This window comes from Podarcis bocagei (genome assembly GCF_964188305.1).
Source record: "Podarcis bocagei genome assembly, chromosome: 13".
Lineage (NCBI taxonomy): Eukaryota > Metazoa > Chordata > Lepidosauria > Squamata > Lacertidae > Podarcis > Podarcis bocagei.
In genome coordinates, this window is record NC_138138.1 from 26,338,784 (window position 1) to 26,365,866 (window position 27,083).

The 27,083-nt window shown below is 44.9% G+C and overlaps 1 protein-coding gene and 1 pseudogene across 2 annotated transcripts in view; one reads left to right on the forward strand and one right to left on the reverse strand.

Moving 5' to 3' along the window:
• The first annotated feature begins 1,080 nt into the window (after window positions 1–1,080).
• Window positions 1,081–27,083, forward strand: part of LOC308571661 (uncharacterized protein) — a 44,580-nt gene continuing 18,577 nt past the window's right edge. Inside the window, exons 1-8 of the mRNA XM_081167309.1 lie at window positions 1,081–1,653; window positions 3,124–3,206; window positions 3,476–3,632; window positions 3,792–3,953; window positions 5,661–5,786; window positions 6,558–6,784; window positions 8,752–8,876; window positions 24,587–24,747. Coding sequence (XP_081023435.1) covers window positions 1,162–1,653; window positions 3,124–3,206; window positions 3,476–3,632; window positions 3,792–3,953; window positions 5,661–5,786; window positions 6,558–6,784; window positions 8,752–8,876; window positions 24,587–24,747 — 1,533 coding nt within the window. The 5' untranslated portion in view covers window positions 1,081–1,161. The remainder of the gene's footprint in view (window positions 1,654–3,123; window positions 3,207–3,475; window positions 3,633–3,791; window positions 3,954–5,660; window positions 5,787–6,557; window positions 6,785–8,751; window positions 8,877–24,586; window positions 24,748–27,083) is intronic.
• Window positions 17,575–25,909, reverse strand: LOC308571126 (interleukin-13 receptor subunit alpha-1-like; annotated as a pseudogene). The gene is made up of 2 exons (XR_014013389.1): window positions 25,574–25,909; window positions 17,575–20,437 (listed from the first exon to the last, which is right to left on the reverse strand). The product of XR_014013389.1 is annotated as an interleukin-13 receptor subunit alpha-1-like (transcript).

The following is a 27,083-nucleotide window of genomic DNA, read 5'->3' on the forward strand; positions in this document are numbered from 1 at the left end:
AAGCAAAGCTGGGTTGACTGAGAGGTGTTATGACAGCCATCTTCCCATATCCCAAGGGCTGTCACATGGAAGATGATGCAAGCTTGCTTTCTGCTGCTCCAGAGGGTAGGACCTGAACCATCAGATCCAGTCGTATCTTGGCTGTCGATTGCCTTGGTACTTGTCCGTTTTGGCTCCTGAACGCCGCAAACCCGGAAGTGAGTGTTCTGGTTTGCAAACGTTCTTTGGAAGCTAAACATCCAACATGGCTTATATGGCTTCCGATTGGCTACAGGGAGCTCCTGCAGCCAATTGGAAGCAGTGCCTTGGTTTTTGATTGTTTTCGGAAGTTGAACGGACTTCTGGAACAGATTCCGTTAGACAACCAAAGTACGACTGTACAAGGAAGGCGATTCCAACTAAACATTAGGAAGAACTTCTTGGGAGTAAGAGCTGTTTGACAGTGGAACAGAAGGTGGTGGACTCTCCTTCTTTGGAGGTTTTTAAACAGAGGTTTAAAAGAATCTGTGAGGGATTCTTTAGCTTTGATTTGTGCATTGCAGGGGGTCAGACTAGATAACCCTTAAGAGTCCTTTCCAACTCTACAGTTCTATGGTTCTATGATGAGGGAAGCCTCCACATTCAGCTTTGTTTCTTTGCTGCTAGTTAAAGAAAACCCCAATGCTCATTAAGTAAAAATAAAATTAAAATGAAATCAAAATAAAATATCTCTAATGACAGCAGAAGGTTGCTTTGTTGCAATGGGCTGTAATTATTTGTTCTCCACTCATATTTTAGGGCTGTTTTATTTGATGATGCTCTCCGGTGAAGTGTTCAGTATGGGGCAAAGCCTGATGATTCACAGGACATTGCTGTGGATGATATTTTTGGAAGCAAGGTGCTGACGCCATGAAATGCCTCCCTCATGCAACTCAGATTTCCACAAGCAAGTTTGCCCCAGGGACAATTTTTTCTTGGCAGAGGCAGCCAGGTGAGCCAGCCCCGTGGAAGAAGAAGAGCAGGAAGACAAAGCAACACCCTCACGGCTACACCCACGCTGTGGAAGGTATAAATACAGACCTGTGTGGATGCCAGAATCTGCAGTCTTGTCTTCCGTCTCGAGCTTTTGTGTCTTTGGGGCTTCTGCTTAGTCTTTGGGCTTCTTTCTGAAGGTCTTTCGCGATGAGCTGCAGCACCAAACAGGCATCCACCATGTACACGAGAGGCAGAAGCAGCAGTGGGAGCTGCGGTGGAATCCGGGTTTCTTCGGGAGTCTCTGGGAGGTGTGCTGCCCCTGCCGTAGGTAGCGTTAGATGTGATATGTCTGGGAGGAGCTACTGCAGCGGAGTGAGTTTCGGAGGGGGCCTGAGTGGAGGCAGCTGCATCGATGGTGGCTTTGGTAGCGGGTACATGTGTGCTCCTGGTGGCGGCGGCGCCCGCTTTGGTGGCTTTGGCATTTGCCATGATGCGCCCTTGATCTCCTGCGACGAGAAGATGACCATGCAGAACCTCAACGACCGCTTGGCCTCTTACTTGGACAAAGTGCGGTGCCTGGAGGAGGAGAACGCTCAGCTCGACTGCAAAATCAGGGAGTGGTATGACCGTCAAGGTGCCCTCTGTGACCCCAAGGACTACAGCTGTTATTACCAACAAATTGAAGACCTTAAAAACCAGGTAGGACTATGTTTCCTCTGCAGCTTAGAACCAGATGTAGCATCAAGCTAAGTGAGATAGAGAGATGGCTCCTTGCTCTGACAACAGAGCACTCATTCGTTATTATTTATGGCAATAGATCTTTCCAATTTGACTTACGAAGAATGTACAGTGGTGCCCCGCAAGACGAATGCCTCGCAAGACGGAAAACCCGCTAGACGAAAGGGTTTTCCGTTTTTGAGCTGCTTCGCAAGACGAATTTCCCTATGGGCTTGCTTCGCAAGACGAAAACGTCTTGCGAGTGTTCCAATTTTTTTTCACTCCCCCCCCTTTTTCTAAGCCGCTAAGCCGCTAATAGCCTTTTAGCCGCTAAGCTGCTAAGCCTTTAATAGCCGCTAATCCGCTAAACCGCTAATAGCGCTAATCCGCTAAGCCGCTAATAGGGTTGCTTCGCAAGATGAAAAAACCGCTAGAAGAAGAGACTCGCAGAACGGATTATTTTCGTATTGCGAGGCACCACTGTAAAAAAATAAATAAATTCATTCTCTGAGGATTCTTGTCAAATCCCTTGATGTTTGGAACTTTATGCTGTTGGATTAATGACGGAGTTTATGGTTGGGCTTTAAAAACCATGCTTTTGATAGCACCCAAGAATGATTAGAGGCCGTATCATTAGATTAATGTATTCCTTTGTGGGGAGAGCATCTTAGATTTTTTTTGAAAATGCTATTGTCTAAAACAATTAAAAGAAAAGAAAAGAAACAGCACCAGCTTATTGTCTGTAAGAATGGCTATATCTACATATGTATAGATCACAAACACATCAATGAAACAAATCAAGAGTGGTATCGTGGCCCTCAATGGTGCTTCTGCTGCTGTAGTGGTAAAACTGATAGAAAAAAAATGGATGTGAGGATGGAATGAGACCTAGGGATGTTCTGGCACAGAGATGTGGGGCAATAGGTTGTCCAGATTTAGCCAGACATTACCCCATTTGTGTGACACATTCAAGCAGCATCATAGCACTTCACACAGCCATGGCTCCCCCCAAAGAATTCTGGGAACTGTAGTTTGTTAAGGGAGCTCAGAGCTGTTAAGAGACCTCTATTCCACAGAGTTATAGTTTTGAGTGGTTTAAAAGTCCATTCTCCTTCCCAGAGAATTGTAGCTTGTGATGGAAATAGGGGTCTCCTTACAAATCTCTGCACCCTTAACAAGCTACATTTCCCAAGATTGTTTGGGGAAAGTGTGATAATGCTTTAAATGTAATAGTGCAGATGGGGTTGTTCATGGATGCAGAGAGTTACAGGATGGAAGAAGCCCAAAGGTCGATTGGTCCAATACAATCCTTCTGGTTTCGGGATGACCCTGTAAATGAATCATAGACTTTGAGACAGTAGAATGAAAAATCAAAAACTGCAGTTTGATGCATGATGGCATCAAGAAGAAACAGATGGACAAGCTCAAACTGTTTTATCCCCCAACCCACAGATTATCTGTGCCACTGTGGACAACAGCAAGCTTGTTCTGGATATTGATAATAACCGGATGACTGCAGATGACTTCAGACTGAAGTGAGTCCCTCTTGGGTTGTACGAGGGGCTCTGGGTGGGTGGGGTGAACGCTTTATTTTGTTTCCCTTAAATCCTAAATATGTGGTCCCCAAAGGGCCCATAATGAATCAGCACCCAAGTCCACTGATGAGCTGTATACAGAAGGGTGAGATCTTCCTTTGTATATAAAGAAAGCCCCGGCAGAAATATATAACACACACACTTTCTCTCTCTATTGGCCCCTGTAGGGACCAACAATCCATCCTTTCCTCTCTTTTTTGGTTCTGTAGGTATGAGACTGAGCTGGCCCTCTGCCAAAATGTGGAAGCTGACATCAATGGCTTACGTCAAGTCCTGGATCAACTGACCCTTTGCAGGTCTGACTTGGAGGCTCAGCTGGAAGCCCTCCGAGAAGAGCTGTGTTGCCTCAAGAAAAACCACGAAGAGGTGAACCTTGACCCCACCAGCCCCTTACAAATAGAAGAAGGGCCTACAAAGGAAGGGGGTCCCCCCTCCCACAGCCAGCTCCTGGCACTGGGAAGCACATTTAACAACACACAACAACAACAAAAGCCACATTTCAATTAACTGGAATTTCCTTTTCAGGAAATCAAGGGTCTGAGGAACCAAGCAACTGGGGACGTGAGTGTGGAAGTCAACTCCTGCCCAGGCCCAGACCTGAAGAAGGTCTTGGAGGAAATGAGATGCCAGTATGAAACTATGATTGAGAACAACCGCAGAGAAGTTGAACAGTGGTATGAATGTAAGGTAGGTTATATACTGTACGCAGCCAGGTATTGAAAGAAAAGAAGCTTGAAATCATCCATGCATATTTGGTAGGGGGTAGTAGGAGGCAGCTCTGAGCCAGATCTCACCCTTTAGGGGGAGCTGGTTTCGAACCTCTCTCCCTTCTATGTTATGTGAAGTTACTCTGAAGCTAAGGGGCTGGTGGTAGGAGAATAAGCAAGGAAAGACACGCCTTCTCTCCTCCTGGGAAACACTGGTTTGTCCCAACACCCTCCCCCTCAAAAGGCTCATCCAGCAAAATTAAATCTATTGGCGAGAGAAAGTAGGTTACCTTGTATAGTAAGTCCCATGCTTGATTCATGGAGATTAAGGCTGCCAATAGCTACCAATAGCTACTAACCACAATGACTGCTCTCCTTTCGCTGTTGCCAATACCAGTTGTGTGGAATTGCAGGTGGGAAGACATTGTTGCGTTCAAGTTTTGCTTGTGGGCTTCCCACAGGCAACTGGTTGGCCACTGTGAGAACAGGAAGCTGAATTTGATGGGTAATAATAATAATAATAATAATAATAATAATAATAATTTATTATTTATACCCTGCCCATCTGGCTGGGTTTCCCCAGCCACTCTGGGCGGCTTCCAACAGAATGTTAAAATACAATAGTCTATTAAACATTAAAAGCTTCCCTAAACAGGGCTGCCTTCAGATGTCTTCTAAAAGTCTGGTAGTTGTTCTTCTCTTTGACATCTGGTGGGAGGGCGTTCCACAGGGCGGGTGCCACTACCGAGAAGGCCCTCTGCCTGGTTCCCTGTAACTTGGCTTCTCAAAGCGAGGGAACTGCCAGAAGGCCCTCGTCACTAGACCTCAGTGTCCGGGCAGTCTTTGGCCTGATTCAGCAGGGCGTACTTAAGTTCTTATTTATTTGTAGGGTTGTTGTTGTTTTGCAGGGTGAGCTCAGAGTTCTCTGTGAAACTGCCATGGGTCTGGCAAGGCTTTGCTTCAAGCCAGCAGCTCTTCTGCTGAGCTATGGTCCTTCATCTGGCTTTTGGTACCCAAGTAGGAAGCACTAGTGAGGGCCCATCTACAACACGGTATCTACTGTGTTTAGGAAGGATGAATTGAAGGTGGAAGTGGTGAAGTGAAGAACAAATATAGCAAACTTGCCTTTGGGGCAAGATTAAAAGATCTTGGCTTCATCAGGTTAGGAAAGAAGAATGCTGAGAAAGGGCTGTACAAATAGAGGTAGCTCAGTTTAAAGAGGAGTATTTGGTTTAGTGAATATCATGAACCAATGGCCACAAGTGATCCTTCAAGGAAGGGCGATTGAAAAGCAGAAGAAGGCAGTTAACCCTTAGAGTTAAGCCTCCCAGGGTGGCGGGAACAACCCAGCCAGATGGGTTGGGTACTACTACTACTACTACTAATAATAATAATAATTTGCAGGCAAACTTTGGAATCATCCTCATGAAAGAGTTTTTTTTTATCTTCATGGAATTTCTTTAGTTTTTTCTAACCTATACCCAAATTTTCTATATCCAACCAATTGGTCCTTGATTAATCTTTTTAGTGGATCTTTTGACATCCTCACCATCCTTACCTTCATTGTTTGTGGTTGTTATTATTATAGCCTTTTGCTTGGCTGAAACTCATCATGAAAACAACTCAACAATTCCCCCAATAAGCCCTAAACCCCACCACCCCAATTTTGTGTTTGCTGCCTTTTCAGATGGAGGAAGTGAATCAGGAAGTCTGTAACAGCAGCAAGGAGGTTGAAGACTGCAACAACCAAGTTGTTGACCTGAAGCGCCAGCTGCAGACCTTGGAAATTGATCTGCAGGCTCAGCTAAGCCTGGTAAGTGTTTATGCGGGCAGCCCTCCACCTTGGACCCAATAAACCTTACCTTTGTATCTGCTTCCCAAAACTGTCTGAATTAGTCCTGCTAACAGTGCCACCTGTGCAATAGGTATATATTACTGCCCTAAAGTAATAGTATCAGTAGCTGCTCAACAGCTGTGGGAATCTGGAAGGTTGTAGCTTTGAGGCAGATGTGCACATGCACACACATACAGCTTAGTGTAAAATCCATATACTTTCAGGGGGGTCTGGACAATTCCACATTCAGGTTCCTCTTGCATGGGACAAACTGTAACCAGCAGGCGACTTCTGACAGCATTAAGAGGGAAAGTGGGGACTTGTAGGAAGAAAAGAGGCTGAGCCAAAAAGAATCCACAGTGAGGCAGGAGTTGTGGCGAAAGCAGGTAGGAAAAGGAAAAGGAGACATAATCTGTGGAATTGCCTGTAATTATTGCTAAAGTACCACAGACTATTTTAGAGAGTGTTTCCACACACACAAAATGTGCATGCATTATGAGCAAGTGGCAAAGTTTAATCCCAGGTAAATGATAGTCTCCATCCACTCAACAAGTTCTCTTCTTTCCACAATAGCTTGTAGGATATTTTGGGCTCTCTCTCTCTCTCTCTCTCTCTCTCTCTCTCTCTCTCTCTCTCTCTCTCTCTCCTCCTCCTCCTCCTCCTCCTCCTCCTCCTCCTCCTCCTCCTCCTCCTCCTCCCTTAAACTTATTTGTGCTAAAAGTTTTGCCTTTGTGTTTTTTCATTCTTCAGAGGGACACGCTGCAAGGATCCTTGGCCGAGACCGAGTGTCGATATAACAGCCACTTGTGCGAAATACAGAACCAGATCTCTTGCGTGGAGCAGCAGCTGGCAGAGTTGAGGGCAGAGATGGAATGCCAGAACCGAGAATACAGGGACCTCCTGGACGTCAAATGCCGCCTGGAACAGGAGATCCAGACCTACCGCTGCCTGCTAGAGGGAGGGCAGAATGACATTGTGTAGGTAGACCGTCAAGTTCTCGGGTTTCCCCTGTGCTTCCCCCATCGTTCATGAGTGACTAGGGAGCAACTCTGTGGAACAGATGTGCTTAGACCCGAAATGAATACTGGCAAATGTTTAATTCTTAAGAAAAGCCCTGCTGGATGAGACCAAAGCCTGTTCAGCCCAGCATCCTGTTCTCACAGTGGCCAACAAGATGTTTACTGGGAAGCTCACAAGCAGGACCAGAGTGCAAAAGCACTCTCCTCACTATAGATTTCCAGAAATTGTGGCCAGAGCAGTGTGTGGCTTAACCACCTGCAGTGGGGCTGATATATTGATGACCCTACTTTGCATGAGAGGCCTCTTGATCCCTAGTCTTCCTATATATATTTTTTTTTTTTTTTTTTTGCATTTTAAAATTTTTTATTAATCTTTCCATATATATACATTAAATCCGTGTTTCATACATCTCATTCTTTTGGACTTCCTTCAACGTCCTTGACATTCATTCGTATTTATCTCTTTATAACGCATTCCAATCTTTCGTACTGCCATTAGTACCATTTTTCAGACATTGTTTTCCATAAGCAATACTTCTTAGTGTTTTACAGTGCCTCTTTAAATCCTACTAGCATTGTGTTTACTAAACATTTGTTCTCCAGATAATCCGCAAATTTTCCCCAGTCATCTATATAGTCTTCCTATATATATTTATTATATTTATATCCTGCCTTCCCACAGGAAGCACAAGCTGGTGTCCATAGGTCTCCCCTTTCCCATTCTATCCTCACAGCAACCCTGTGAGGTAGGTTAGGCTAAGAGAAGGTGACTGGTCATCTAGCGAAACTCAGCGGGGATTTGAACTCAGGTCTCCCAAGTCCTGATCTGGAGTTTGCATCTAATCCAAACTATGGTCCAGCACCAGTATCCTGCCAGCCTTGTCCTCCATTGCTGTTTCCCTCCTTCCCCACTGCCAAATATGCTGTTTATATTGGCATAGACGACAGAAAAAAAGAGTCTGCTTAGAAGAGGTAGTCCAGCCTCAGATGACTATGTCCTCTAAGCCATTACTTACCAAAAAAAAACAAAACCATTTTGGCTTAGGGAAGCACAAAACATACCATACCAATATGATTCAGTTCACATTTAAAGGCAAATCTATCAAATCTGTACTTTCTGAAGCGATACAAGAACCGAAGCGCAGCCACCCCTCAAAATTCGCACTTCTCTGAATCTTATGACATACTTCTCTGACCAACCCATGTTTATAAAAATGCATAGATTGGGTAAGAATGAATATATTCCTGAAAAACACACACACAAGAGGCATTATATTAGAAGAAACTGTTGGTAAAAAAAGTGTACAATAGTTAAAACAGCAGACAAAAATGAGTTTATTGGGAGAAATGTACACTAAACAGCTGAAGAACTTTCAAGACGGTTAAAAAAATAATGCAGAGAATGGGATGTGAGATTGGAAAAACGAGAAAACCATGAGAATTGAAATGAACAGATCTTTGCATCCTGACTTGGAACGCATCAAAATCTGTTCAAATAACACTTTAGATGATTTTATACTGGAGGTGAAGCATGCATGGATTTGACATACAGTCATACCTCTGCTCCCAAATGCCTTGGGAGTCGAACGTTCTGGCTCCTGAACGATCAAAAACTGGAAGTGACTGTTCCGGTTTTCAAACATTTTTTGGGAAGCCGAACGTCCGACGGGGATTCCGTTTGGCTGCTCCTGCAGCCAATTGGAAACAGCGCTTTGGTTTTCAAACGTTTCAGAAGTCGAACAGACTTCAGGAACAGGTTCTGTTCGACTTCCAAGGTACGACTGTAGTTGTCTCCTTGAAACATCCCCTCACCCCCCCACTCCAGCCCTGGGTGCATGACATAAAATTGCAAGTATCGTTAGCTTCTAATGCTGTTCACCTACTTTTGATCTCATCCAACGACCCTCTTCCCCCCTCTGCACCAGGGGTTCAAGCAGTGGTGGTTCAGGAGGCGGAGCCTGCAGGCAGTCAGGAGGAGGTGTGACTAGAACTTCCCACACGTACACGGCCTCCTCTTCCCAGTGCCAGCCTTGCCAGCCTGATGTCAAAGGTAAGTGGGGAACGATGGCGTCTCCTACATTCCTATTGAAACTTTACAGGTATTCAAGAAGGAACAAACTTTCTTTCATATGTGGTGGTCCTGTAAAAGGATAAAGGAGTATTGGGAAATAATTTATAATGAATCAAAAAAAATGTTTAAAAGCACTGTCCCACAAAAAATCCCAGAGTCCTTTTGTTGGAGATAATTCAGATGGAAATTCCCAGGTGTCAAAAAAGGTTATTTATGTATGCTGCTACTGCGGCCCGTGTTTTGTTAGCCCCAAAATGGAAAATGAGTGAGGTCCCAACTAAAGAAGAATGGCGACTTAAACTGATGGAATATGCGCAGCTTGCAGACTTACCATATAGAATAAGAGAATAAGAAGAACACAGGTTTAGAGAAGATTGGAAAATGTTTATTCAATATAGGGGAGGGGGGATTGTGTACACCTGAAAACGTTGGCAGCATTAAGACAAATTCAGCAGTGTAAATAAATTTTGATGGAAGCAATAATGGAATACTGAAGGGTTTAGTTTATATAAAATATGCCGGGATTTATGCTATGCAAAACGAACCATGGAAAGAGAAGAAGGGAAGTCATTGATATTTTAAGGTTGTTTAAATGAGTATTCTAAATTGTAAAACAGAAAATTTAATAAAAATTATATATATAAACTTTACAGGTATTAATCTGTAACTTCCAGTCTAATTTAAAAACCATATGAAAACCATATGAATCCCCAGCAAACGTCCTCTGGAGCCTTGGGAAGACTTCTTCCTTTCTGCCAGGCTATCATCACCATCTTCAGTGTTAAGGAGAAAAAGGCTGCATGCTTGAAATATTCTTTCTTTGGTCATAGCTGAAGTTTTTCCTCTTTTTTCCACTCTCCAGGGTACAGCAGATAAGAGCTGGAAAGAGAAGAGCATCTTCTGTAGATGCAGCTATTGCAATTCTATCCTGTAAACCTTCTAGGCTCATATTGAAAAGCAAGAAGAATCTCTCCCCCCCCCCCCAGCTACTGAACACTATAAATACCAACCACCCACCAGTGGGCTGACCTCCAAGCTCATTATATTACTCACTTCTATAAGCTCCGGGATATTATTAACCATGGCTAAATGTTAACCAGCATTGTGGGGTTGGTCTTGGGCATTGTGGGACTTCAATAAAGCTATGCTTCTGCCTGATGCAAACAAAAACTTTGTGTCTCTGTGTCATCATTTGGAGTTATCTTTGTTGTTCCTTTAGATGCAGACCCCGTAATGACAGGCAACCCAAAAACCCACTGAAATTGGTAAATATTAAGCATTACCTGAGCTCCTTCAGCCGAATCAACCCTGGCGATCAATGGGGTGACAGATGTCGCAGCCAGATCACCCTCACATCCAGCAGGGCTGCTGGAGAAATTCGGTTCAACATTCGATTCCAGAATGCATTAACTAGTGTAAAGTGTGCATATAAATGCATATATTGATGAAAATGGCAGACCACGTGCATTATATCTGGGGCAATTGCTTCTCAAAAATGTGTATGTTAGTCAAATTTTCTTGAAGATTTATCATAATTGCTATTTTTGCAAATTGCTGTGGCAATGTGGTGAACTGAATTTAAGATTAAGAACATGAGAAGCATAAAGAACCTGGATATGACAGATTCATGCATCCCAAATAGTTACTGGCCCAGTAGCACTCAGGTACTTTGAGTAGGTGCCAGGACCTACTGTCTGTGGTGGCACTGACACCTTGCCTGGGCTGATGAGTCACTTTTCAAAATTTCCCACAATGCTCCAGAGGGATGCTATATTGGGGGTGTTTAAAAAGGTGACCCACCATCACCCACTACTGCTGCTAGGTAAGGTGGTCTACTGACAAAGGAACAAGTTCACCAGGGGACAATTTGACAAGGAGCCCCTCAAGCCTGGAGCCAAATCTCTTTGGAAACATAAACCCCAATATCAGACAACACCCCAAGCCACTTAAATAGTATAGATTTCTTTTTAAAAAAATCTATTATATGATATGGTTTAGAACATGGGTAGGCAAACCAAGGCCCGGGGCCCAGATCTGGCTCAATAGCCTTCTAAATCTGGCCCGCGGACGGTCCGGGAATCAGTGTGTTTTTACATGAGTAGAATGTGTGCTTTTATTTAAAATGCATCTCTGGGTTATTTGTGGGGCACAGGAATTCGTTCATCCCCCCCCTTCAAAATATAGTCCAGCCCCCCACAAGGTCTGGGGGACAGCAGACCGGCCCCCTGCTGAAAAAGTTTGCTGACCCCTAGTTTAGAAGGTGCAATGCACACACTCTCCACTTTTAGCAGATTATTTAGTTTAATAGAGAAAGCAGAACTGCAAACACAGAATTAAATCATTAGGATTTTTGTGGTTAAAAGAATGATATTCAAACTGGCTTAGCAAGAAATGCTGGTGAATGTCGATAAGGCTTGCCAAAGCAGCATGCTTAACATAATGCTGGTTTCAGAGGACAGGTTTCCAAAGTCGAGAAATATCAGCCAGAATTGGCTAGCTTTTGATCTCAAGCTTCACGATACAGCATTTGGAACGGACTGACAGGTTCTCTCCTCCTTGGTCAGAGAGACCACTCGAAATAAGGCAAAGGCAAGAGAAAAGGAGGAGCAAGTTCGAGGAACAAAGGCAGGGTGGAAGCAGAAAAAAGGCAAGTCCAATCCTTTGTGACTCCAAAAACATCGAAACCCTTTGAAGGACCACACGGCATCATTTCTAGCCAATCCCCTTCTTTCTTGTGGTGGCCTTTATGAACGAGAACAAGAAAGATGGAGAGGTGATGAACTTGGTGTTACAAAGGAGATGAAGTAAGAAAAGAATTTAATAAAGTTAATAGGTAAAGGTAAAGGGACCCCTGACCATTAGGTCCAGTCATGGCCGACTCTGGGGTTGCGGCGCTCATCTCGCTTTATTGGCTGAGGGAGGTGGCATACAGTTTCTGGGTCATGTGGCCAGCATGACTAAGCTGCTTCTGGCGAACCAGAGCAGCGCATGGAAACGCCGTTCACCTTCCTGCCAGAGCAGTACCTATTTATCTACTTGCACTTTGACGTGCTTTCGAACTGCTAGGTTGGCAGGAGCAGGGACCGAGCAATGGGAGCTCACCCCGTTGCGGGGATTCGAACTGCCAGCCATCTGATAAATTCGAGACATGGAATTCTAATATATTTATATGGCTTCAGAAATACTTATGGGGGCTGACCCAGCATTCTGTAGGAGGAGAGGAACTTTGCTGACCTGAATACAGGCAGCGACCAATTTGAGCACATTGAAGTGACATGTGACTGCCGGCGTGCAGGTCCTGCAGGACCTGGAAGAGGGCAGAAAGGGGGGGTGGAACGGTGGCGGAATGGAGCAGAATGGGGTAGGGCGGGCTTATTTGTGCTGCCCTGACACACAAGGGGGCAGGAATGGAGCCCCAGCACAAAATGGTTGCTGCCCGTGACATGATTCCAGAAAGGAAGTGTAGCTGCAGCATTCAGAGCTCTAGTTCAGAGATGGGGAAACTGCAGCCCTTCAGATTTTGTTGAATTCCAGCTCCTATCACCACTGACCATTAGCCATGCTGGCTGTGGCTGATGGGAGCTGGAGCCCAACAACAACAACAACAGCAGCAGCAGCAACAACAATTTATTTATACCCTGCCCATCTGGCTGGGTTTCCCCAGCCACTCTGGGCGGCTACCAACAGAATATTAAAAGCACAATAAAAGGTCGGTCATTAAAAACTTTCCTAATCAGGGCTGTTTTCAGATGTCTTCTAAAAGTCAGATGCAGTGGACGCTTGGGTTGTGAACGTGATCCGCACGCGAGGGTTGCAATTTGGTGCTTCTGTGCATGAGTGACTACCGAAACCCAGAAGTAACCCGTTCTGGTACTTCCAGGTTTCGACGGGTCCGTAACTGAAAAAAACTCAACCTGAAGCGTCTGTAACCCGAGGTATGACTGTAGTTGTTTTATTTCCTTGACATCTGATGGGAAGGCGTTCCACAGGGAGGGCGCCACTACTGAGAAGGACTTCTGCCTGGTTCCCCATAGCTTCACTTCTCACAGTGAGGGAACCACCAGAAGGCCTTCAGAGCTGGACCTCAGTGTCCAGGCTGGACGATGTGGGTGGAGACGCTCCTTCAGGTATACTGGGCTGAGGCCGTTTAGGGCTTTAAAGGTCAGTGCCAACACTTTGAATTGTGCACGGAAATGTACTGGGAGCCAATGTAGGTCTTTCAAGTCCAGTGTTATGTGGCCTCGGCAGCCGCTCCCAGTCGCTAGTCCAGCTGCCGCATTCTGGATTTAGAGGGCCGGGTTCCCCATCCCTGCTCTAATTAAAGAGAACACTTTTCAAATCCCCCCAAAAGTCAGCAAATGCCATGGCAATAAATTCCCTGAGTCTCAGTCTGAACCAGAAGAAGTCAGCCCAGTGACTCATTTTCCATATTCCATATCAAATTAGGGGGTGTTTAACAAGCAAATTTCACCCTTAAATTTCTGTGAACATTAATTGGAATATTGCTACATAAAATATTTCAGTTCTAATTGTTCTGCTGTTGTTCTTTAAAGCCTCACTGCGTCCTTGCTTATAAAGATGTATGGGCAAGCCAAATGAATGAAGGCATCTGGAACCCACATTGCTTGGACAAGACTGCTGGTCAGCAATGGCCCTGGGTGCACACCTTTCCTTCTGTATAACTGAATACAGTGGTACCTCAGGTTACAGATGCTTCAGGTTACATATGCTTCAGGTTACAGACTCCACTAACCCAGAAATAGTACCTTGGGTTAAGAACTTTGCTTCAGGATGAGAACAGAAATCGTGCAGCGGCAGCACGGCAGCAGCAGGAGGCCCCATTAGCTAAAGTGGTGCTTCAGGTTAAGAACGGACCTCTGGAATGAATTAAGTACTTAACCCAAGGTACCCCTGTACTTTTCTACACAAAGTTCTGCAGAGGTTCTACAGAATACTTCAAGTATTGTACTAGGCAACACCATTGTGCTGCTCCCCGAATATTATACTGTGTAGCTCTTCTTTCATGGGTCCCTACAAAATAGAGTTTCTACTTCCACTCCAGGCAGAAATTCCTAGTTTTTAATAAGGTTTCCTAATTATGTTTTTCTCTCTCTCTAAACCATTTAAGGTACCACACGTGTGTTATCTCAGCAATATTTGCAATTATAAAGTACGCAGGTACGGTTCCCCCATTTTACAGATACGCCAGACCTCACAGAAGGGGATCCATTTCTTCCCTGCCTCTGACTTTGTGATGTTTCTTCCACCTTCATTTATACTCGAAGGCTTCATGCGCAACAAGGGTGGAAGATGTAATCTTCCAGGAAGTTATTTTAATGACGCAAGATTCACATGCTGGCACTGACTGGCCATTCTCCGTTTCCCCTTTAGAGGGCGCTCTGCTGCCAGCCTCGACAAGGGCGTCTCTTATTTCATTTTTTCTGGAGGCTTCAAGCCGTGTTCCAAAACATGTGCTTGCTTTTTAGTGTGTTTTGCTTTGCTAATTAGGGGATTAAGTAATCTTTGGCTGCCTGGCAAAAATGCGCTCAGTTATAAATATGTCTGAATGTGGGTTTAGCATATTATTTGCATTCTTTATTTTTATTTTATTTTCGTGTTTGTGGGGAGGGAATCCAGTTCAGTATTACAGCACTGCAGGAGGGCATCCCTTGTAACCTTTCCACTTAAATGGTTATTTCTATAAAGAGGTGGTTGTAACCTTGGTCATAGGTTGCTGTAAAGACATGCACAACCTTTTCCATTGCTGCTGTTGCTGCTGCTTGTGTTGTTGGTGTTATTTATATAGGAGAGAAGTGGCTAAGCTTTCATCTGGTTCACCCTTGCCCAGTCCTCTGGGATGCCAGCGGTGGGTGTGGCCAAAAGTGGGTGTGGCCACAAGGGATGAGTGAACCCGTCAAATACATTTTCTATTGCTTTTTCATTTTTCCAGTTCCATTTTCCACATTTCCAAATCAGTTTGCAATTAAGAAGAAGAAAAATCCCATTAGTATTCATTCATTCATTCATTCATTCATTCATTCATTCAGTATATAGCCCTATACCCACAGGTCTCAGGGAGGTTACAACATAAAATCACAATATATAAACACATTTTAGTGTGAATTTCTCCCAGTTTTCACATTTGGACATGCAATCTGGCCTAATATATTGTATTTACTCAAGTCTAATGCACCATCAAATCTAATGCACACTCTGATTTTCAGAACCTTGAAACAAAAAAAGAGGATTCGCTGGTGAATGTAAATGCGCCATCAGATCTTAATAGCACCTTGATTTTCACAATGTGATTTGGCTGAAAAAAGGTGTGCATTAGATCCAAATAAATACAGTGATTTTTTTATTTTTTATTTGCAAAGCATCTTTCTTTAATACAGTGGTACTTTGGGTTACAGATGCTTCAGGTTACATATGCTTCAGGTTACAGACTCCACTAACCCAGAAATAGTACCTTGGGTTAAGAACTTTGCTTCAGGATGAGAACAGAAATTGTGCGGTGGTGGCGTGGCAGCAGCAGGAGGCCCCATTAAGCTAAAGTGGTACCTCAGGTTAACAACAGTTTCAGGTTAAGAACGGCCCTCCAGAACAAATTAAGTTCTTAACCTGAGGTACCACTGTATAATGCATTTTAGTATGCTATTTTCACTCATATTTACTTTATATGCAAGTTCAGCATGGCACATGAAAATTCGTAAACATTATTTGGGACTCAGCTACATTAGTCAAAAAAACATTGTTTTGAATGCTTTTTAAACATGCAACACCAGATGGTGCTGGAGAACAACAAAAAAGGTTCTTTGTGATTTTCCATGGTGGTTTTTTCCATTTGTTAAAATGATTTAATTTCTGACTTATTTAAAGCATTTTTTCCCAAGCTCAGACAACTGCATTGCAAAATTCAGGGGAGTTTGAGTTTTGAAAGGTGGCTGTGTTTTGGATCATGTATTGTTTCAGAAAGTGCAAATGAAGCAGGTTCAGCTTTAAGTGTGAACTAATCTGAACTTCTCCCTCAACTCTATTGATCACCCAACACTCTCCCATGTGCCCCCACCCTCACAGACAGAGCCCCCCACAGCTGATCTGTGCAGATCTGAGGAGCAGGAAGTGCAGAATTCACATCCCTGTCAGGGCACTGTCCTGGGAAAAGGTATTCAAGTGCCTCTAACAACCACAGCACCATGTGCACTTTATTTCTCCCTGCCTCTGTGCTGCCTCCTCCAACGTTTTGGGGGACCCACAAAAAATTACTTGGGGGTAAAGGTCAGGCCCTCAGATTGGGAGTGAGACATCCCTGATTTAGGCTTTTGGTTAATATCCACCCAAGATTGCCAGATCAAGATCCTGAGAACATTTTTGTTCCTTAATGAGACACGTAAAAGGGAAGAAGCAGTTAGTGGTAAGATTCATAGGGCTGAATTCAGCCAATGAGTCCTGCTAGTGGAAGCTAGTGCAAGGAGTTCCACTAGTGCAATGGGGTTTTTCACCCCATCTCTCCCCCCCGTGAACCCCCATGCCCCCCAAAATTGGCCTGTGCTGGGGTTCACGAGAACCCCGGAACAGCCTTCGAGGATGGAGAAGCAGGATTGTTCCAATGGGCAAGCTGAAATTATTGTGCTGACAGAAGGATCACCACAGTGCTATCTTGCAAACTTCCCCTAGTGTCTAGTTCCAGCCAGTTTCCTGCTGCAGAAAATGCCCTAGAACCAGAGCCATAGCTAGGTGATCTTGCGCCCCTGGCAGAACTGTCCAGATTGTGCCCCCTAACCACTGGCAAATTACCGTATTTTTTGCTCTATAAGACTCACATTTTTCCTCCTAAAAAGTAAGGGGAAATGTGTGTGCGTCTTATGGAGCAAATGCGGCTGCACAGCTATCCCAGAAGCCAGAACGGGAAGAGGGATCGCTGCTTTTGCTGCACAGCAATCCCTCTTGCTGTTCTGGCTTCTGAGATTCAGAATATTTTTTTCTTGTTTTCCTCCTTCAAAAACTAGGTGCGTCTTATGGTCTGGTGCGTCTTATAGAGCGAAAAATACGGTAGCTCTTCTTTCCGCCTCTCCTCCAACCCTCCCCCCCATTCAATTCACTCTCAATTAAAAACCCTTTCTTATGAAGCAATAATATTTTTATTTATAGACATATTTATAGGCCTATTTTTTAGCCCGTTTTGTGCCCCCCCACCTGCGCCCATGGCGGGGGCCCACCTTGCCACCCCCTAGCTACGGCCCTGCCTAGAACATGACTTTGGTATCAGGGCTTTGCTATACAGATTATGATCTGCAGAAGGTGCTCTCAGCTGAACTTAGAGGCTGTGATTAGAGGGGAAACAGAATTAGAAATTCTACTTTGAAATTGAAAAGGAGTTCTGTACAATAAAGTGAGCGAACTATGCCAAACAACTGATTCAAAGATACCTGAAGGTAACAGCCTCATGAGTGTCCAACTCAGCATGGAATTTTAAATGATGAGAACTGGCCTGAGAATCTCACCTACCTTCCACATATGCATAAATACTAATTGTAGTGAATACTGTACAAATTTCATCCCAGGAATTTTCTTTTAAACTCTTATGTGTTCTAACTAGTCTCATACTAGTTTATAAACTAGGCCCTGATCTACAGAGCATAGCTGAGAGTGTAACGTACGCAGACCACACCAGGAAGATGGAAAAATAGCTGGTTTTATTTCTTGGTTTGTTTTGACACAGTTCTCGGTCTGGTGTCCATTTTCTAATTATTCCCGTAATCACAGGCACAGAGCATGCTCACTTCCAACTTTTCTAAAGAATCACTTTTCCCATTTGCCCACTAGGTGGTGTCCACATAAACCTATTGCATATAGAGTTCATTTTAAAAAAAATATGTATTTTTATTAAAGATTTTCTTGGTTTACAAAAGTATGTGCAATCTCTCTCTCTCTCTCAAGTAACATTTTTTACTGATCAGTTTTGTTTGTTGAGACATTAGGAAGAAAAGGGGGGGAGAGGTGGAGGGGGGAGAGGTGGGGGGTGGGGCCGGGTGGCGATATTTCTACTTTACTTAATATATGTGGGGTTTTGTGTCAGCGTCGCTTGTGCAGGTTCTCTGCTGTTCACTTGTGTTCCTTTGGTGATGAGAGAGGTTGGGGTTGGCCTAGGGTGTGGTTGTTCATTTGTGGTGATCTTTGTTTTCATGTGTGAGTGGGGTGGGTGGGTGTTTTGAGTCAGGTTAGCCATATTGATCTGTATGCTGTTGGTGGATTTTTGTCATTGTCTTGTTGAGCTGTGTATGTGATGAAAGGGAGCCATACCGGGGTGAAGGCGTATTTAAACCATCTGCCTTGAGGGACAGCAGAACACCAGTCCTTTCATTTAAAAGACCAACCCATTCCAACAACCTCAAGATGGGGCTGGTAGAAACAAGACGAGGAACTGCAGCTACCCACTCCAACCACTTGGAGGAGGCAAAGATTAGTTGTCCAAGTTTGCATTTGTGGACATGAATCACATCGCCCACGCTGACCTGCAACACTTGCTTGCCACCCACGCAACAAGACAGGTGCGCTGTGTTCTCCTGACACCTGGAGGGCTGGAGACATCCCATGAGCACCCTGCCTAGCCACCAAGGAGCACTCCTCAATTTCTTTCAATGCACACAACAAGATGTACATAACTATGGTTCATCTTTCCCCAACCTGGTGACATCCAGGTATTTTGGACTACAACCCCCATCAGCCCCAAATAGTGTGTGGCTGTTGGGCAGGGATAATGGGAACTGTAGTCCAGCAAGATCAGAAGGGCATCAGGACAGGGACAGCTGGTGGAGTGCTCTCCTCTCTATTCTTTCTCTCCTTCTTTCAAGTCGTTCCCTTCCATTACCAGAGGACATGCCCTCGCCCTCAGGCTAACAATTTGGGAGACTACTTTGTTCATTGAACTTATATCCCACTTTTCCTCACGAAGGAACCCAGGGCAGCAAAACTGTCCACCAGCTGATTGAGATGGTTCATCAGTTAGGAGCATCGCTCACTGTCCCTAAAGATCAGAAAACATTTCAGGCAAGGAGAGTCATCTGCTCTCCTCAGATCCCATAATGTGAAGCATAGGAGCCAACTCTTAAGAGGCCAAGGTCACTTCAGTGCCCCCAATAAAATATTTGAGGGGTTCCCCCCAAAAAGTTGATGGGCATTGCCATTCAAATGGTGTGCACTCGTCATGTCTTGTGATCGATTATGCAGGGTGGGGCTTACCTGAGCCCCCACAATATTTTATTCAAGTTGGCTCCCCTAAGAAGGCTGCATGGATACAATGGATTTGCTCAGCTTAATTTGGGGTCTTCTGGGACAGATTTGACTTTCGAATAGTCTTCGCTTTCCCCGTCAAACATTCGTTCCAGGAAGTTTCTAGGCTCAGGAATTGTAGGCAGAATCATCTCTTTAATCCGTTTCCGGTAAATGAGAAAAACAACAGTCAGGACGGCCACACATAACGGAGCGAGAATGTATGGGATATATAATGTGTGGTCTCTCTCATCCCAGTCCACCACCTCGCTCCAATCACTGGTCCAGACTTCCCCACTATTGTAGAACTTTGCTCTCACTCGAAAAGTGTGGCGTGCCTTAGGCTTGAGACTGATTGATATATTAGTATTGTGAGTTGGCTGTATCTCTGATTCAGAGTTATTAATTTCTACTTCATAGTTCATGCCGCTCCATAGGGATGGTTTAGTCCAGTTCAAAAAAACATCTCCATTGTTCTTTGTGATGTTTACAATCGATGGAGTCTTCAGTCTGACTGGAAATCCAACTTCTCCCGACATTTTGCTAAGGATACACACAGGTTGAATGTCCTTGGAATTGCCTTGTAATGAAATGCTAAGTTCTATCCATTCATATTTCAAGTCAAATGCACATCGAAAGGCACCACCTTGCTTTGTGTAATTGGTGCATGGCTGTTCTCTTCTGAGTTCTGGGATCCACAAAGTCAAGCTGTAGTTTGCGTCACGACTTGCATTCTCTCCACGAAGCCATGAGCACTCCAGGGATCTCTCCATATGCCAAACACAGCTGACATTAACCGGTCCTGTACCTGGAACACCGTTTTGTGGAAGAGAGATATTAAGCCACTCTCCTTTCTGGCTCTGTTCTTTCTGACATTTCGTTCTGACTCCAAAAACAACTTCTTTACCCAGAGGTACCTGCACTGTCCGGGAGTGGTTTGTATGAATCCGCTCCACGACCCAAACTCCATCGGTCCTTATACCACTCTGATACTTTACATCGCAGGCCCCTTCCATTCTTACAGGAGTCCACACCACATCCAGCTGGCAGCGTGTTTCATTGAGGGTATAACTCACGTTTGATGGGCGAGGAAGAGTCAGCGTGGCTCCTCTGACAGCCCCAATGAGGGTGACAAGCAACAGCACCAGTGTCCCCATGAAGTTTCCCTGCCCCATCTCATCTCCTGATCTCGGCCTAGGGCTGGCTTTCATAGGAAAGACTGCAGGCGGGGCTTCCGTTCATTGACGCGTTAGCTGCGGTTCACTCACCTGAGAGATACAGACAGGGAAGACAGGAAGTCATATATAACAGTTCGATGGAAGCCATTACTTTCAAAGGCATTTCCTTGGAAGTGACTTCAGCGGAATCGAACCATACATTATATGTACTTGGCTTCACTTATCCCAGCTTTCAACTGCAGTGACTGGAGATGGCACTTTGGGTGTTGGCTGGCTGTGTGGGTGAGAGACTGACGTCATGGTTTGTGTTGAGCAATGAGGCGGAAGGGGACAAAACCTCTGTAAAAGTTGCTAAATCTTGCTGCAATAACACAGCCATCTAAATGAGCATCAGTCAAAAGCACAAAGGGAGGCATATTGGGAAGGTAGTGCATGAGAGATGTTCAACACTCCAGAACAAACGAGGCCAGTGGGTGCTGCTGGGTTTATTGACAAACACGAGGAGCTGTTGAAATGGTGTAGTCCACTAGAGAATCAGCAGGCAACACTCAAGATATTCTAGGCTGGGATAAACAAATACATTTGAGATATAGGTGTGCCTCTTGCAAACTCAACAATTTGGACAAATATCCCTTCTGTCCAATAGCTGGGCCTGTCTGCTGATACCGCCACATAAGGTGGCCCTCCAGACTGGTGTTTTATTGTGAGTGTATTCTGTAAGATGTTATTGACACAAGAATAGCCCATTAGTGGGGGATTCATTCTGCAATGTGTCCCCAATGCTAACACATTATTAGGGTCTGGTGGAGCTATAGCGCAACAAGAGCAGGACAAAAATAAACCAGAATATTTGTGGTTTAAAGGGGTTACGGGGTGTTAGCAAGAAACTACAGGGTGTGCACTATTAGAAATGAAGCTGTGTGACCACCCCCAACACTTTTACAGGTGCAAACAGTATTAAAAGTGGGATTGCAATAGCGTTATGAACACAAATCAGCATGAATGTGCAATAAAAAGGATGTCTGGAGGAGCCCAAAGATTCTCATACACATTATATAGCAGATGCAAATGTTAAACACACACACATTATAAAATGTAACATGGATGCACAAATTTCAGGCTTGCCAGATCTACTCCCATCTTTTGCTAAAATGCCAAGTGCTACCAACCAACCAAATGCAAAATACAGGCAGCTGGAATTATAGAACAGGATGCCTTTGATCATATCCTGAGCCTAGGAATTTGCTTTCACTTCCAGAACTGAACTAAGTTCACAGTCCTTTCCGACACAGAAGTCCACTCCTGGTTACAAGCCCCCATTTTGGCAGCCTAAGAACAAGTCATTTTGTCATTACAGTGGTTCAGCAATTGAGAGACAGAAACCTTACTGGTTTTCTGCAATACCAATAAGGCATCTTCCAGTATCTCTTTGATTGATACACACCAACTTGTATGTAGCGCAAAAAATGTAGTTTTTCTCCATCCAGTATGCTGCTTTCAGTCAAGAGTGATTCTAGATCCTGCTGCCCAGGATCTGTGTGCCCAGGACCTGTCTGTGTGCTTTTGAAAAAATCCTTTTCCTCCCTGCAAATGCCCCAGAAGAAGGATGTGGAGGAGGTGATATTGATATATGCCCACATCATTGAGTAGTTGTGGATACATTCACCTGTTTTTAAATGGACAGGCTGTGGGGTAATACAGAATCAATCTGCAATCAGCTTTTATTTCCAGAATGCAATGAGCTTCTGAAGACACACTTTTCACGGGCAAAAAATATGCAATAGATCTAGACAGTGTGTGGACTATGTCTGTGTGTGTGGGGATACAAGTGCTCAGTCTCCATTGGTTCTAGAATAAAAATAAAAAATAAAATGTGTGTACAAAGAGTAGATCCTGATTTGCCCACTTCTGCTCTAGAGAAAGATTATATCCCTGTACGCACTTTGAAATTCTTAAGACTATTGAAGTGCATCTTCTTAATAATGGCAGAATATCAAAAGGAGAAAGGACACTAAGCTCAAATATCAAGGAATACAGTGGTACCTCGCGTTAAGAACTTAATTCGTTCTAGAGGTCCATGCTTAACCTGAAACTGTTCTTAACCTGAGGTACCACTTTAGCTAATGGGGCCTCCCGCTGCCACCGCACGATTTCTGTTCTCATCCTGAAGGAAAGTTTTTAACCCGAGGTACTATTTCTGGGTTAGCGGAGTCTGTAACCTGAAGCATCTGTAACCCGAGGTACCACTGTATTACCTATAACAGGTCCACAGTTCTCTTCTGACAGAGGTACAAAGCATCAATAAACCTTTCTGTTTGAGCAGGTATTGGGTGACAGACAGCAGCTGTTTGACACTGTGTTTTTGCATACCACCCTCAGCAACACGTTTTTGGATATCTTATGAGGCAAACCACACATGTTGCTGGAGAACAGTGATAAGATCTCCCCATTTATTTATTTTTTACTTTAAAGCAGCTCTGCGCCTATACACAGCTGCAGCCCTGGGAGAATATGTGCTTTAACTCTTTCCCCCTTGCCATTTCCCTGATTTGAATATAGCCCGCCTCCTGGTTGCCCCATGGCAGGGGAATGTAGGCTTGTGCAACTCCCTCATCCTATCACTGACATCTTGATTAATTGCATGGTTTTAAAAAAATAAATAAATCAGGAAAACAGCATGGTGAAAAGTGAAACACCCCTCTCTCCAGATCAAGTTTGGTGTTCCTTTCATCTGCTTAACATTAAAAGAAGATATGGATCAGATCACTAATCTCCACCACCCCATGTGGTTTGACCTCGCTTCACCAGGACAGAGTGAGCTCTAACATAATGTGTCAAAAACACATTGCAGGAATTTCCAGTCTGTTTACATCCACACCATACTTTTAAATCACTCTTATACCATTTTAACAGTCATCCTGAGAACTGTAGTTTGTCAGAGGTGCTCACCTCACTGAGCTACAGTTCCCAGGATTCTCCATGAAGAGCCCAGGGCAACGTAAATTCTGTGTAGATTGTTTCGTTGTGACGTTTAGGCTTGATTTCATCTGGCTGGAGTCAGGAGTTTCCTGTGGTTATTCTGTTCTCAAGATAAAAATTATTGTCTCACTTCCTGACTGGTGGGTCCTCTAAGCTTTCCATGCCAAACTGGGTAGTTTTCAACCACTTTATCCTCACCTCCGTCCTGTGAATTCGAAGCACAGTGAACTTCATGACTGACAGAGGATTTGAATACAACTCTTCCTGATTCAAACTGAAAGCATTCTCAAATGCTGAGCTTGGTCAGTCCTTGTAAGCAAGGGTGTGTGGGTGTGTTTAGGTCATTGTGGCACCTGAAGTGAATTTGAAAATTGCACAATCCAAGGATTGTAGTTTGTTAAGGGTCCTACACACAGACGTCAGAGTCAAGCTTATTTCTTATAGCAAACAACTGTTGATAGCATCCGCCTGTCTTGGGAGACAGTGAAGGAGTGCATCTTTGGAGGTTAGCATTGAAGAGTTACAGTGCCTACTACTGTGGGACCAGGCAACAGCCTCCCCATATCCCAACCCATATAAATAAAAGACCAATAAGACTGGTTTGGGGTCAAAACCAGCCACAACTTTATCGAATACAGATGAAAGAGGTTTGGCTTGGGCATGGGGCAATCTACTGTATTTTTCCATGTATAACACCACCCCCGTGTATAAGACCCCAAATTAAGGAAATGGGTAGTGATTGCTCAGAGTTGTTAAGCTTTTTTGGGGGGTGGATTGCCGCCAATCGCTCACCCACCTGACCGCCGCTGCCAATCGCATGCTTCGCCATAGCCACCAATCGCCTGCCCAATTGCCGCTGCCGCAGCTAATCATCAGCAGGCCTTGACTCAGCCACCAATCAACTGCCCAATCGCTGCTGACAATCTCCTGCTCGCGGCTGCTACCAATCGCCCGTCCCTCCTCTGCACTATCTGTGTATAAGACGACCCACAATTTTAAACATTTTTTAAAATAAAAAAAATGTCTTATACACAGGGCAATACAGTAAATACTTCCGGCCTGCTGGCTGAAAGTGACACGTGGTCAATCCAGGTGGGGGTTCCTAAGGTGACCATCCAGTAGGGTGACCCCCGCAGGGACCGCCATCTGCGGGAGTGCTTTCAGCCCTGGCTCTACCTGGGCATGCGGACATGGCCACTCCCCCCAGATCTCTTTAATGGGATACCCCAGCATACAACCTCCCCTCCATCCAAAACAAAGGATTGCCCCAATGCCCAACCAGTTGTGACGATTGCCATGAGATAGGCAAAACCACCAGGTCAGTGCCAATTAGCCAGGTGGGCAAATTCCTACCGGGCCCCTTAAAGTACAGCGACCACCGTAGTCACAACAACATCATTGACTATCAGCTTAAACCAAGGGTAGGTGGGTGGGGAAAACTGGCAAGGGAAGGAGCAGGTAGTGCGGGCTGCTTAAATGGGCAAGGGGCGGATCTGAGGGAAGCCTAACGTTGGCTATGCCGGCTTCGCCCTGTCACAGCCCAAGTCCCAGCCTGCACCCCCATTGGCCAAAGCAGGTTGCAGGCTAGGATCTGATTCCTGATAGGTGGCAGGGGCTTCTGCTGCCCCCTGCCTATCAGGAAGGGCATGGCTGTTCCAGTTCTAACACCGGAGCCCCAGGGAAGCCTTTGCCGTCCTTGCATAAACTGCATTGCTGTTGCATATGGGACTTCTCTCACTCAATATACAGTTTAAAACAAAATACAGTTCAGGAAGAGGAAAGGAGGGAGTGTTGGCTGCCCTCCAGCTTAGTTTTCTGTATTTTGCACAGCAGTGGCAGCAAAAACCAAACCAAACCAAACCAAACCCAGAAAACTAAGGGTTTTTGTTTTTGCAGGGGAGAGAAAGCAGCCAACACCAGCAGCAGATCCAGGGAGCTGTGAATGCTCAACATCTGGGAGCAGTGGCGTAGCGTGGGGGTGCAGGGGGGGCCGGCCACACCGGGCGCAACATCTGGGAGTTAGGGTTAGGGGGCGCAAATCCATGGGTTAGGGGGCGCAAATCCATGGGTTAGGGGGCGCAAATTACTTGCCTTGCCCCGGGTGCTGACAACCCACGCTACGCCACTGTCTGGGAGAGAAGCACACGTTGCACTTAAAAGCAGATCAACTGAAACGCAGGAGGTTTATTTACGAGGGGGGGTGGGAGGAGTCAAGAGTAGGAGAGTAGAGGGAAGCAGAAGACTTACTTGTAAGTCAGCCCCACCGTTTAAACACACGCGGGAAGGAAGACTTTGCTTGCTGGTTTCTCCTTGCCGTAAGAAGCGGAGTCGGGGAGGGGAAACCAGGAAGCAAGGCTGGAGAGGAAGGCCTGCCTTTTGCTGGAATTCTTAGTAAAAGGGAAGTGCATGCAAGACTTTGCTTGCTCATCTCTCTCCATGCAGAGGCAGGGGAAACACAGCTGGAGGAAAAGCTTCAGGGGCTCGGGCCACAGCAGCTGTGCGGGCATGGAGGCGGCAATCATTTCATCTTACTTCCTGGGTGGGGGGCTAGTTCTGCTTTTAAGACCCTGTTATACTAAGGCTGGCAGTAGCAGCAGCAGATTTACATATGGGCTGAGCATAAATGAAGTATGTGTTGGGGGGGGGGCTTGGCTTCTTGCCATTTTCTTTTCTTAAGAAAACAGGCAGAGTTTTCTGTCAGAGCCCAGTTGCGCAGTAATGTGAAGCACATGACATATGTGTCTAAGACTGTGTAACAGTCACACAAGTGCTAGCTTACTGTTGAGTAAAGTTCGTGGAAGCTTTAAAGCTCCTCAGAATCAAATGGTAAAGTCAACTATGAAGCAATACAAGGGCTCTGATCGCTGCCTATCATTGCAGCACACATTCTGAGAGCAAGTGAGGACTCATTTACATGTCGCTGTGAATCGCAGTAATACTTAATTGTGACTTTTTGCAAAAATTAAAACGAGTAAGCGCTATGAAAGCGGCGCTAATAAAAGAAAACAAGAAGTGGAACGGAAGGAAATACTCAAAACATATACAGTGGTACCTCGGGTTACATACGCTTCAGGTTACATATGCTTCAGGTTACAGACTCTGCTAACCCAGAAATATTACCTTGGGTTAAGTACTTTGCTTCAGGATGAGAACAGAAATCGTGCAGCGGCGGTGCAGCGGCAGCAGGAGGCCCCATTAGCTAAAGTGGTGCTTCATGTTAAGAACAGTTTCAGGTTAAGAACGGACCTCCAGAATGAATTAAGTACTTAACCTGAGGTACCGCTGTAAAGCCAATCACATCATATGGCCTGGAACATCAGGCAGAAGCAGCCCTACACAACCCCTCAGATACAGAACATTTGTGTTTACAAACAGAAGGAAACTCGGGTCGCGAGCTGGTTTTGGACTACAACTCCCATCACCCCTAGCTAACAAGACCAGCAGTCAGGGATGATGGGAATTGTAGTCCAAAAACAGCTGGAGACCCAAGTTTGGGAAACACTGGACTAAATGATCCTCAGGGTTCCTTCCAGCTCAAGGATTCTATTATTCCACCTCTCTCTCTCTCTCTCTCTCTCTCTCTCTCTCTCTCTCTCTCTCTCTCTGTCTCCAGTCTTTACTGAGCATTTGTTCTGATCTGTTTGCAATGAGGTTGTACCACAATGAGCATCCATCACACATCCCTCCTGATCAGCCTGCAAAGTGTTTGCACATCTTCTCATTAATTGTTTGCTCATCCCACACATTTCAGTACATG